This window comes from Nuphar pumila, chromosome 5 (genome assembly GCF_984573655.1).
Source record: "Nuphar pumila chromosome 5, dmNupPumi1.hap1.1, whole genome shotgun sequence".
In the NCBI taxonomy this organism is placed as follows: domain Eukaryota; kingdom Viridiplantae; phylum Streptophyta; class Magnoliopsida; order Nymphaeales; family Nymphaeaceae; genus Nuphar; species Nuphar pumila.
The window spans coordinates 40,666,955-40,681,049 of NC_143253.1; the positions used below are offsets into that span (position 1 = coordinate 40,666,955).

The following is a 14,095-nucleotide window of genomic DNA, read 5'->3' on the forward strand; positions in this document are numbered from 1 at the left end:
CCCTTAGGGATACTAATACCAGGTGGGGCTTCCATGTATATTTCTTCAACGAGATTCCCATTCAGGAAAGCATTTTTGACATCTAATTGAAAGATAGGCCATGTTCTAATGGAGGCCAAGGCTATTAAAGTTCTAACAGTGGTCATACGGGCCACAGGAGCAAATGTTTCTTCATAATCGATGCCATACTCTTGAGCATATCCTTTTGCTACTAAACGGGCCTTATATCTTTCCAGGGTCCCATCACTTTTGGTTTTGACTTTGTATACCCACCTACAACCTATAGGTTTCTTACCCGGAGGAATATCTTGTATCGTCCAAGTATTGGCCTTTTCTAGTGCATCCAATTCTATTTTCATGGCTTCTATCCATTCTATATGATTTTTTGCTTGAGAATAGGATGATGGTTCAACATATGATTGTATTAATGTAATGGCGGCCCTATACGTGGGTGAAAAAGATTCATAAGACACAAATTTTTCTGGAGGTTTGGAGATTCTAGACGTTCTTCTAGGTGAGACTTCAGAGTATTTTTGTAATGCACATGGAAGATTTTGCTCTCTACGTCTTGAATATTGTAGACTAACATCCCTATGGATTTGCTCTTCATTATCATCATTTTCAACAACAATAGGACTTTGATCATTGTCAAGGTCACATCCAACATCACATTCATTGGATTTTGAAGTTGGATCAATTAAAAACGAGTATTCAGTGACATCCTTGGATTTTTCAAATTCAAAGAAGCTTTCTTTTTCCAAAAAAGATACATTTCTTGACACATATAATTTGTCATTTTGAAAATCGAAACACCTGTAGCCTTTTTGATTATCAGCATATCCTAAAAAGGCACATGGGATTGCACGAGGAGAGAGTTTATCATTTCTGTTGGTGAAAACAAAACATTTGCATCCAAAGACTCTTAATCTAGAATAATCTGGAGTTAAATTAACAAGCTTTTCTATTGGAGTTGTATTCTTTAATGAGGAAGATGGCATCCTATTAATGAGGTAGGTGGCAGTTAGGACCGCTTCAGCCCAAAAACTTTTTGGAACTTGATTTGCAATTAGCAATGTCCTAGTAGTTTCCATAATGTGCCGATGTTTGCGTTCGGCTAGGCCATTCTGTTGTGGAGTGTGTGGACATGATCTTTGATGTGTAATACCATGTAAATTGAGATAGTCTTTGAATTCGTTGGACATAAATTCTCCCCCTGAATCAGTGCGAAAAACAGAAATATCATTTTGAAACTTATTTTTAACCATTTTATGAAATATTTGGAAGTTAGCAAAGACATCAGATTTATGTTTAAGAAAATAAATCCAAGTATGTCTAGAAAAGTCATCAACAAAAATGACATAATATGTATAACCACCTTTGGAAATAACTGGTGCGGGGCCCCAAACATCCGAATGTATTAACTCAAGTGGTCGTGAGGAAACAAAAGTTCTATTAAGAAATGGTAACCTTTTCATTTTGCCAAGAATGCAGTCTTTACAAGAAAAATTTTCAGAATTACAAAATTTTTCCAAACTTGGAAAATATTGAATTTTAGACATATGAGGATGGCCAAGCCTTTTGTGCCATAAATCCAATTCTAATTTCTGAATATTATAACAAAATGCATTCTTGGGTAATTCCAAAAAGTCCATGTAATAAAGTCCTCATTCTCTATGGCCTTCCCCAATCAGCTTCCCTGACTGGCGATCCTGTACCCAACAACCATGAGAAGAGAAGGAGATATTACATCCATAATCAGATATTTGCGAGACAGATAAGAGATTCAAATTAAGTTTAGGGATATATCTAACTTCTGGGATTAAAAATCTTTTGGATTTTTGAAGATTTTCAAAACATCCTATTCCTTTTACTTCGAGAGATGTGCCATCGGCTGTAAAAACCTTTGACACACTTGAGTTATTTTTAAGACATTCGGATAGACTATTAACATTTGGGGTCATATGAAAAGAAGCACCAGAATCTAAAAGCCAAGGAAAGTTACCTGGACCGGAGAAAGATGCAACTGCCGCTCCAGTTGAGGCTTCGGTTGAGGAGGATACCCCTTTGAGAAGAGGTTGAAGGATTTCCATCAGTTGAGCCATAGACACAGGTGCATCTTGATCTTTTGACTCAGATTCAACAGATGCAACTCTTTTTTCTTCTCTTCTTTTTAACTTTGGACATTGAGGCCTATAGTGCCCCGGTTCATGACAATGATGACAAATAACTTTTCTTTTATCAAAGTCGCCGTTTTGCCTTCCAAAATGAGGCGGCTTGTAAGTACGAGTATGATTCCCCGGTCTAGATACAGCTAAAACGGAGTCATCATCAAATTTTGGAGTACTTTTTCTAAGTCTATTTTCCTCCATAGTGAGCTCTTCTATAGTATCAACAATAGAAGGAATTTTTCCACGATGTAAAAGGGCTGATTTGGTGGATTCAAACTCCGGCCTTAGACCATTCACAAATTGATAGAAATGTTCCATATCGAGTTGCTTTTGGCGAAGCTCGATGTCTTCGGCACAATGCCATTTGGGCTCAAGAAGAGCCAACTCTTCCCAAAGTTCGGACAACTCATTATAATATTCTCGAATAGTTTTATCTTTTTGAGTCATTGTCCGAACTTTATCTTGTAAATTGCATACATGTGCAATATCTTTAAGGGAATACATGTTTTTGAGGTATTCCCAAGCCTTATCGGCATGCTCAAACTTAGCTAGACTAGAGCATTTTTTAATGTCAATGCTATTGATGAGCCATGACATAATTTTTGCATGCCCTATCCTCCATTCTTTCCATTTCTTTTCATAAGTGGCTAACGCCTTACTCTTCTCTTCTTTCGTTAGAGGAACCTCTTTATCACCCTCTTTCTTGGTAAGAGATAGTTTAGGTTCCAAATCGGAACCATCCACTATACCCCATAAACCTTTTCCCCAAATGTGGTGCTTCATAATCGAAGCCCACATTACATAGTTAGTATCATTTAGCTTCATAGGAATGATGGTGATCTTATCATTGTCATCCATCTTTTACAAGGGTAAGAGAGGAATAAATAGGAGGAGAGAGAGAGAAAAATAAAAAGAAAAGAAAAAGAGTAGACAAAGGAATAAGAGAGGATACAAAACCAAATTTTTTTTGTAGCACAAGTTCGCCTTTCTTCAAACAAATCTTCTTGAGCCAAGAACAAGGTGATGAAACACCTTTTGTAAATGTGGCACGGAAATCGAGGCAGAAGCACTTCAAGATCTAAGGATTTCGTAGCTCTGATACCATGTAATAAAATGGTGGTCTTCAACAAATGCACAAATAACTCACAAACAAGTGTCTATTGGAGACACTACAAGCATGACCCTTGAAAGGGTATAAAGGGAAGAACACTTGAAAAATAAATAATACTTTATTCATGAACAAAATGCTTAAGAAGCATTGTACATTACATTGAAGGGGTTCACCCCTATATATACAAAAAAATGGGAGAGAGAGGAGAGCTCATTTTGAGCTGTTGGACTACAGTCCAACAACATTTATTATTATAGCTGTTGGACTATAGTCCAACAGCATTTATTATAGCTGTTGGACTACAGTCCAACAGCTACTTGCACAGGATCAAAATATCTAGTTTCTATTGAACTAGATGCTAAAAAAGAAAATAAAAAATAGAAAAATAAAATAATAAAAGAAAATATAATAATATTAAATAATATATATATATATATATTGCTGTTTACATTTTAACACTTGATTCCCCCATTCTTGATGATGAACAAGTATTACGACATATCAATACCACAGTTAAGGTGAAGTTCTTGCCCTTTTGTCCCTCCATCTCGCTTTATTTCTTATGACTCTTTTTCTATCCAGTATCAAGCTTTTTTTGCCCTAGTTCATTCCTATATTGAGCCCAATACCTATGATGAAGCTGCTCTTCAACCTCAGTGGCAGCAGACTATGATAGAAGAGTTGGCTGCATTAGAAATCCGTACAATTCATTTGACTGCATTATTGAGGATCATTCGGTATGTTAGCGATACAATGCATTATGTATTGTTCTTCTCTTCAGTTTCGTCACTTGAGCTTAAATCCTATTGTAATTCTGATTTTGGAGGATGTGGTAGTACTCGTTATTCTACTACATGTTTTTGTATCTTTCTTGGAGACTCTTTGATCTACTGGAAGAGCAAGAAGCAACAGAGGATTGCATTGTCTACAACTGATGCTGAGTATCAAACTATGCCATAGACTATTGCATAGATTGTTTGGCTTTATCGATTACTTAGGGATATTGGTGTTACTCTATCATCATCGGCAACTTTGCATTCCAATACTCAGAGTGCTATCCATATGGCTAAAACTCCAGAGTTTTCATGAACGTACTAAACATATAGAGATTGATTGTCACTTCTTACATCAAGCATATCTCGATGACACCATTACCTTGCCTTATATTCAATCTGTTCATCAGATTGCTGATGTGTTCACTAAGGCACAAGCAACCGTTCAGTTTCGCACCTCTATCTCCAAACTTGAGATGGTTCCTATTGCACCATTTTGAGTTTGAGTGTGAAAATAGTGAGTAGGTTGTCTTAGGGGCATAGTTAGTATTTTGATATATTTTTTTTTTGATAAACCAAGGGACCCCCCATCATGGACCGCACATTGGCTGGCCTCTGGTTGGTAAAACCCTTGAGGTCCCCCCCTGCCCACTGGGGAATACAACCAGCTTCGACCTTGCGGCAATGGACGCCACCTTGGGTTTCAAATTTGTGACATCCCGTCAACTTGGTGACGTACACAAGCCGCCCCTACCAAATGAGCGGAGCCCTTGTGGGCTGGTATTTTGATATTTGATGTTTTTTTGTACATAATTTTTTATTGTTTATTTCTTGTTCTTATCTTTCTTGCTGGTATTTCAATCTTTGTAATGTTTCCTTGTAATGTAAGCCCAATAAAGAGGGTAGACTCTTGTATATTTTTTCTTAATGAAATAAGACAGTAGATATTTGCCCTCCACTCTAGTGTTCTAGTGTGTGCTTGTGTTTCCTTCATATTGCAGCCATCGACTTGGATTTGCTTAAAACAACCTCCTCCTGAGTTCCAACTAGGGGGTTCCTTACTCACAAGGGTAGCAATTGCCCCCCCCCCCCCCACACCACCACACACACACACACACACACACACACACACACACATATATATATATATATATATATATATATATATATATATATATATATATATATATATATAGCCACTAGAATATGAGAACTAGAGTGTGAACTGTTCATGGTTTTTTTTTCTTTATTAAAGCTGGCTGAATTATTGTGATCTACATGCTTAGTTCTCTTGAATCATCAGATTGTGATGCATAAGCAGTTTTTTTGAGTCTTGAAAATCAATGGCTCAGGATTTTCGTAAGTATTCAAGCATCCAAAAATCATGTTTTTTTTGTCGAAAAAGCATGATGTATGTCACAGGGACTCAGCAAACTGGATGCCACACCCGTGTTGACAACACGGGTGCGGCACCCGGTGCGGTCAACGGGACATTGGGTGCAGTCAATGCACCCAGGGTCATTTGTGTCCAATTTTTGGACAAAAAAATGCTCCCGAGTCCTGACTTTTCTTCCGGCGAACATAGAGAGAGAGAGGGGAAGGATGCGGCAGAGGGCTGCTGGCCTTCCGGCGAACACAAAGAGAAAGGGGGAGGGCACGACAGGGAGCCGCCGGCCTCTTGCCGGCCCTTTGGCAAACAGAAGAAGGGGAGAAGGAGATGCATACCTGAGAGAGAGTCGTCGTCAGCGCCGGGAGCGAGAGAGAGTGCACAATCGAGAGGGAGAGGAGGAGGAGCGCAGGGGTGAGGGCTTCCCCCTCACCCTTGCGTGATTTAAAGGGCACGGGAGGACGCAAATCGGTAAACCCCAAAGGGGTTTCCCTTATCAGCAGAGGAAAAAAAACGAAGGCCCGTGGCTGCGTGGGCATTAAAAAGTTTTTTTAAGGGAAAACCCTTAGGGTTTTCCTTGGACTCGGTTCCGGTTCGGGTCCGGGTCTGGTTTTTTTTTTGTAAAATTGTGGGCTGAGACAGCTTAAGCCCTCGGAAAGATGAGACCATGCACCCCCGCACCCAAGTTTTTTGAAAGTGCCGCACCCGCACCCGCACCCATGTGACATAGAGCATGATCCAACAGTTTATTCCTAGCAAATGGACCATGCTGGACACATCTGCAGGGTTGGAATTGCAAAAAAAATATCGGATATGTGCCTAGTTCACACTCTAGTTCTCATATATATATATATATATATATATATATATATATTTCTTGTGATCTGGAAGTTACCAATCATAAAATGCAACATTGTGTTAGTGTACTGGCGGTCTGCAAATGAGGATCACAGAATGTAAACTGGAATGGGGTCATAGGTTGGATCTTCTTATGGCTCCATGACTGTTATAGTTCTGTTGTGTTTTCTTTTGCGTTGGTGATGTCTATATGTTTTATTCTTTTTCTTATATTTTAGAAACTTTTCCAACTGTTTCTTTATATTTTTTATAAGCAGAATACTAGTAAAACCTCTTCTTGTGTATATAATTGTCTCTACAATTTTTAAATTTTCTAAAAGTTTTGAGATTTTCCTGAGAAAAATGTTTAAAAAACTCCCAAGAAATTGCCTGAGTGCTGGTGACTATGATTTTAAGTGAAAAAACATAGGTTTTAATTATAATTTTATGTCATTTTGTCTGCTTGTTTCTACTTTCTTCCTTGCTTCTAGCTTGACACATGCAAACATGTTTTGAACACCTGCTTCTTGTTTCGTGCTTCACACATTGCTTCTCGCACTCACTTCTTTCTTTGGTAACTATAGTATTCACCAAATTTGGTTTGATATAAAATTATTGGTTGGTAAAGCTCAATGTCTTTCCTTTCAATCTTAAAATTTTAGTTGGTACAACAGGAAATTTTGTGTAGGGAGAGTGGATTTTTCAACTGCATTACAAATGCCACATGAATCAGTTTCAAGAAATTAAGTTTAACAATATTTTTATGATGGCACTCTTTGGTCCTTAGATATCTCTAGGTATCTGCTTCAATCACGTCTGTGAATTCCAGTGAACTCGTTATTTGTAATGAATTTTAAGCAATTCATATACACCTATGTCACATAGGTGCGGGTGCGGGTGTGGATGCGGCGATGCGGCACTTTTAAAAAAACATGGGTGCGGGGAGGATATATATATATATATATATATATATATATAAATTTTTTAACAGTTTTAAGTTAACACTGTGTATTTGTGTGCATTTATGTATATATATATATAATATAGATAAAAATGGACTTGATTAGGGTTAACTGAATCTACTTTTGGATAGAAATGGACCTCGGTGTGGCTGACTTCACCTAACACAAAGGAAGCTGTGTCCAAGTGTCGCACCCGCCTGGGTGGTGCGGGTGCGGTGCCCTGTTAGAAGACTCCGTGTGACATTGATATACACATACATATGTTCAAGTATGTGACTTGTTCCATAAACAGTAGAGTACATATATGGGATGCCCAAGAAACGGATACTATTCTTGTTGATTGTGACACATGGCTTGAATTATGGAGTTCCTTGATTGAAGCATCTAGATGCCCTTGTTGGGGGCATGCCTCAAGCCTTTTTTGATATCTTTGTTATGACTTTCTTTTGTGTTTGGCCCTATATAAGTCATGTTCATTGTATATTACTGTCTTATTTTAACACATGCATAACATTGAGCCAAAGAGAAAATATATGGAATAAGAATGGATGCACTTTCTATTATAAGTGCAGAGATATTAGTGCTAGTGATCATTCAATTGAATTTGTGCTTAACAGCCTAGGTAAGTCAAGCTCTGTCACAGATTAGCTTGCCAACCTATGGCTGCCAAAAAGATGACCTTGCTGAATTTCTCATACACAAACTGATACTGTTGAGAAACAAGACTATGTTCGACTCTGTTATATGTGGGTCATGGTGGTGCACTTGGCTTTGCATGGACTGTAGAGTACAGCATAGCATATCTGCTGTACAGAAAATCTACTTCTTGAGAAGCATATATTGATGCAAATGGATGTCCAAGGACTTTGGCACATATCATGCTGCTGTCGTGCAAATATGAAAAGGCCGTAAATGCAGTAGTTTATACATGAAATTCCAGCATGGACATTTGCAATGTGTATAAACTACTCTCTTCAATTTGTCTTGAAACTTAACTTGCGTTGTTCAAAAGTTTGCATAGTTTGTGTAATTATTGAAAAAAAATAACTAGAAAATCAGTTCACTTTATAGATAAACAAAAGGCATAATCTAAACAAAGATTTTTAAGCTGTGTGTGTGCTGTAGCAATTGGCAGTTGACTGATGTAATTGTTGCCAATGTGCTTCTGCTATTTTGTGTATTTATCTAGATTTTTTTACAAGGTTTCCCATTTTGCAAATCCAGGATGTGATTCATTATTTAGAGAAAACGTTTGGTTTTGGCTGCATGGCAAATCAAGGAGATAATGGTAACACACAATCTTGTCAGCCTTCAAGTCAAGCAGCAAAAACTGCCTCAGTGCCAACCAACTTGGCTGCTGTCGACATTTCAAACCTGGATTCTGCTGTCAGTGCAAATGCTTCTGAAAGTTCATTGGTTAGAACATTATCAGATGAGGCAGACTATGAAAACCTTTTTTCATCATTAGATATTGGTGGCCAAACCTTGTCAAGGTCTACACTGTCTGCCCCCACCTCCAATGATCTAGGTCGAACATCTGAAAGATCATCTGCTGTAACTGACCTGAAGCTCAAGCTACATCTTTACAAGGTCCGGCTTCTATTGCTTACTAGAAATCTGAAAGCAACAAAACGTGAAGTTAAGTTGGCAATGAACATTGCACGTGGTAGAGATTCTTCCACTGCTTTGCTTTTGAAATCCCAGCTAGAGTATGCTCGTGGTAATCACCGTAAGGCAATCAAACTTCTAATGACATCTATCAATAAGACAGAACCAGGAAGTTCTAGCATCTTCTTTAACAATCTTGGTTGTATATACAATCAGCTCAGAAAGCACAGCACTTCGACTTTTTTCTTTTCAAAGGCATTGGAGAGCAGTTTGTCACTGCGGTCTGAGAGGACTCTAAAGGTCGCTACTTATTCCCAGGATAAGTCTTTGCACATAATTTATAACTGTGGTCTGCAGTACCTAATTTGTGGTAAGCCAGTTGTTGCTGCTCATTGTTTTCAGAAGGCCAGTGTAATTTTCTACAAGCAGCCTGTGTTGTGGCTCCGGCTTGCTGAATGCTCCCTATTGGCACTCGAGAAGGGACTCCTTAAATCTGATGATGGGGTTTCTGTTATCGGTGAAGAAGTTTATGTGCATGTTGTTGGCAATGGAAGATGGCGGCAGCTCATTGTAGAAGATGCAAGTGCAAAGGTTAGACAATTGGATTCTTTAAAAGAGGTTGATCTCTTAAATGGTGATGGCCAGTGCCAGCTCTCTCTTCCATTTGCTCGACAGTGTCTCTTAAATGCTCTGCATCTTCTGAATACTCTTGATTCACAGTTACTGCAGGCTGTTTCTGCAGTCCCTGCTTCATCCGAAGATGAATCTGGTACGGGTCTCTCAGCTGCTCTTAAGAACTCAAACCAGAAGAATTCAGCAAGTGGGGACTCGAAGACATCAAATGCAGTATCAAGTGCTGTTCCTGGGGCAAATGGAGATTCCAAAGAATCGAAGGGGAGTGCTAGCTCTTATGCTACGATCCAGAACTCTGTCTCTGCTTATGATAATCTGTGCAGAAAAGAGCATTTCATGATAAAGCAAGCTGTGCTAGCTGACTTGGCATTTGTGGAGTTGAGCTTGGAAAATCCTTTGAAGGCACTAGCAGCTGCAAAGGCACTTCTGCAGCTACCTGACTGTTCCAGTATATACATATTTCTTGGTAGTGTATACGCAGCAGAGTCCTTATGTCACCTGAATCGTCTTAAAGAGGCAGCTGAGCATCTGTCTGCTTACTTATCAGACGACATCAACATTAGATCACCCTTTAATGATGAAGACAGTAAGAAATGGAGAAATGAGAAGGATGTAGATGTTGAAGAGCCAAACAATACAGTAGCCTCCAAAAGCACTGCTGGAAGTGGTGATGCTGATGAGCTACATAACATCATGTTTACGTCTGGAGAGGAGGCCTGTGGGGCATTATTCGTGAACCTTGCGGCTATGTCAGCCATGCAAGGGGATCTGGAACTAGCTCACAAGTTTGCATTGCAGGCTGTGGCCACAATCCCGTCCAACCCATCAGCCATACTTTCAGCTGTTTATGTGGATCTCCTGCTTGGGAAATCACAAGATGCTATTGCCAGATTGAAGCAGTGCAGGCATCTTAGATTTTTGTCCTCTGGTGTAACATTGAACAGATCTTGATCTTAGATTGTAGGTTTTGTTAGTTGTATTCTTCTGTTGAGATCAGGAACTTTCAATGTTTAACATATCCTTGGAAGAGTTCGTAGAATAAGGAAACCACTTATTGTTCAAGGCTTTGGCCACATGACCGAATGTTTCGGTTGGCAAATGCCTCCCTCCCCCCTCCCCCCCAATAGTCCAAGAGATGTATTCCATCAAATTCAGTTTTACCTAAGTCACTGTTAGATTCAAAGTTCAACAAAGATTTGTTTTTGTTTTTTTGATAAATCATGTTTTTTTTTTTCACCTTGTTAGGCCCATCACCTTCCTGCGTCAGTCATTAAGGATTCTGTCTTCGGTTTTGCCAACTTCAAGCTCCATATGCACACAATTTGTTACCAATGAGAAATGCTCTGCTGTGTGCAATTTTTTGGTGGGACTGTGCATTAGCAACAGTTTGATGTTGCTCCTCCCATGTGTGCTTGCTCGTGTGGATGAGTTCTTTGTACAATATGGAAATGGCTAGTGCACCACCTTGTGGTGGGACCTTAGATTTATGATCTATTTTTAAAGGCAAAAGATCTTGATCTCTAAAATACTTTAGCGCTGAAGTTTGGTCTTCTAGAGCTATTTTCTTTAGCTCTTTTTTTTTTGTTTTAGTTTAAGGCGCCACTAGTGTGTGCTTGTGATTACTTCGCTACTTTTCACTACACTATTACAAAGTTAAGAGGGGTTTTGTCTAGCCTTAGGCTAGCTTACAAACTTAGAATAGGAAATGCAAGAGCTACTCTCAATCTAGCTTACAAGATCAGGCCACAACCAGCCTTGGCTACAATAAGCCGAAATTAGTCAATGACTGTCACGCAGGACAATTTATACAATGCTGCACACTGTAACTGGGAGAGGTTCTCTGCTCGTATGGTAGAGACAGAACTTGGCAAGAGCCGAGCATGTGGTGCGCAGGCTGTTGCACGCAGGATGCACTGCACAAGGCAGTGGTGTCGACTGGATAATGCGTCAGCAGGAGAGGAAGGCGCACAGTTGGAGTGTGCGTGCGGATGAAGCCATGAGGTTACGGTGAGCGAGCGGGGAGGTTGCGTGGTATGCGGTGTGCGACTGTTGCGGCGGTGTGCGGTGCATACATTGTGGCTGAAGGAGACGCTTTGGCGTTGCACGAGATGCGTGAAACGTATGGCGATTGTGTGCTGCTCAGCGTTGGGGTAGCAGGTGATGCTGAGTGAGAGAGGCAGAGGTGCAGTGTTGCGGCTAGGCTGCATAGTTGAATGTGCAGCTGAGTGCGCGGCACTGATGATCTTGCACACAGGTAGAGTGCATCAAGAGCAAGGGATCTAAGCGATCATGAGCCTGTGGAAAACCTCTATGGCTGCGGCATAAGATTGCTGAAGGCGATCAGCCTTCACAACTCCTGACGGTAGAAGATCACTGACCGAGAAGCCTCTCTATGCCTAGGAATGATTGAGAAAGGCCTCCTGCTGTGATAGAAGTGCTCCTCATGTGCGATAGCCGAAGTTGATCATTCGGAAAGGCACAACACAATGAAAGTAGCAAGCAGTGAATGTTTGCGCCGAATCAAGCATAAACAAAGTTATGAGAAGTCAAGCACTCACCGATTGTTCAGAATGAGAGTTGCGCTCTTGACATCTTCACTTCAACGTGTTGTTGTAGAGAATCCGCAGATCGCCAAATGTGCGATGAATTAGATCTAGGCTTGAAGTACTTGATCTAACTAGAATTCAAATCAATTAGCTTGAAACTAATCGAAATTTGCCCAAAGGAAAATGCTTAGCATATTCTCCAAAAAATCATCGATTAGGAGATCTGAATGTCTTGCGTCACCAAAGAGAGAAACTCTCTTCCCAAAGATCAAAGTCCTAAATTTTATTTCAATATTTCAAAAGATACAAAATGAATGCCAATGGTGCCTATTTATAGGCCAGTACAAAACCATAAACCAGCTTAAGAAAAATCACTTATCTAGTTAGGAAACCAATTGTTTCATCCTAACTGCCTCAAGTGGTTCCACGCGCATAAGGCTCCCATACATTGAATCTACCCGACTGAAGTGGCGCATAGGCGCCCATACACTGAATTTGTCTGGCTAATGTGGCGTAACTGATATGCGCATTTGGATAGGCATTAGGCCCTGCTGTCAACCCTGTTGAAGTGGCAATGCGCTAAAGTGTATCATGTGCTGGCCGCACGTCCTGTACAAAAAATCCCACGTTGAAAAGTGAAGCCTTCAACTGCGTAAGTTGCGCCCTGCATGGTTGCACTGACTGATATAACCTCATACCCATTTGTTGTTGTAGCAACCAAATGATCTCATTGTGGGTCACATCATTCCACCATACTCCGCCTACCCTTTGTCCTCAAAGGTGAAATTCGAAAACCACTTTAAAAACTCTTCTTCTTCTATCCAAGAAATAAATTTTTCTCCATTTCTTTCCCATTTAATTTTGAGTCTTCACACTCTTTGGTTTCCTTTTTTCCTTAACATACTTCATATGATCCTTAGGGGTCGTAGCCCTTCTTCCAAGGATAGGATCTCCTGTGGAGGTTCCCCATAATGTGGCTTCAATTGAGAAACACATGAAACACTGGATGAATTTTGGAGCCATAAGGTAACTTTAGTCAGTATGCCAACTTTCCAATGCAGGCCTCTATTTGGTAGGGTCCATAATAGCGTGACACTAACTTTGCATTAGTTTGAGAATGCACACTCTTTTGCTTATGTGCCCATCTCTTTTTCAACCAAACCCAATCATGTATTTCAAATACACGATATTTTCTTTCTTTATTGTGTTGGACTTTCATCCTTTCTTGATCTCTAGCAATATTACTTTTTAGCACTCTTAAAATTTCATCTTGACTTCGTAAAGCATGATCAATCTCTACAACTTGAGAACTCCTATGTTCATATGTAATGGGACTCTTAACTGCCTCAAGTGGTCTCATGCACACAAGTCTCCCATACATTGAATCTGCACGACTAAAGTGGCACATAGGCGCCCATGCACTGAATCTGTTCGGCTGATGTGGTGCAACTGATATGCACATTTGGACAGGTCGTTAGGCTCTATTGTCAACCCTACTAATGTGGCAATGTGTTGAAGTGTATCATGCGCTAGTTGCACGTCCTGTACAAGAAATCTCACACTGGAAAGTGAAGCCTTCAGCTGCGTAAGTTGCGCCTTGTGTGACTGCACTGACCGATACAACCTCATACCCATTTGTTGTTGTAGCAATCGAATGATCTCACTCTGGGTCACATCACATGTATGTTTGTGCACATGCTTGCACACACACACGGGCACATTTGCAAATGCATCAATATGCATGTCACAAGCTTAGAAGCGAAGGCCCCTGCAATATAGCTTCAGGTAATCACAAACACAGAAAGTAAACCTTTTAAGCGCATAAGCAACTCACAACACACGCACATGAACAGAAGCAAGGGTGCGCGCATGCACAATCACAAAGAGAGCAAAGAGGCAAAGATGCAAAAAGTTTTTTTATAGATACTTGAAAGCAAAGTACTTCAAGACAGAAAGAGAGAGTCCGAATACACGGGGCTCTTTAGCAGTAAGGCCTTTTGGGGCACTTAAGAGTGCCAAAGAGGTATATACATCATAAATAAAAAGGTAAAAAATATGGTGGTCTAGAAC

General features: G+C 40.0%; 1 protein-coding gene across 1 annotated transcript in view; it reads left to right on the plus strand.

The window, feature by feature from the left end:
* Positions 1-10,541, plus strand: part of LOC149837430 (uncharacterized) — a 31,812-nt gene extending 21,271 nt beyond the window's left edge. Inside the window, exon 6 of the mRNA XM_090006036.1 lies at positions 8,463-10,541. Within this exon, the coding sequence (XP_089862162.1) occupies positions 8,463-10,430 (1,968 nt within the window). The 3' untranslated portion in view covers positions 10,431-10,541. The remainder of the gene's footprint in view (positions 1-8,462) is intronic.
* The last annotated feature ends 3,554 nt before the right edge of the window (positions 10,542-14,095 follow it).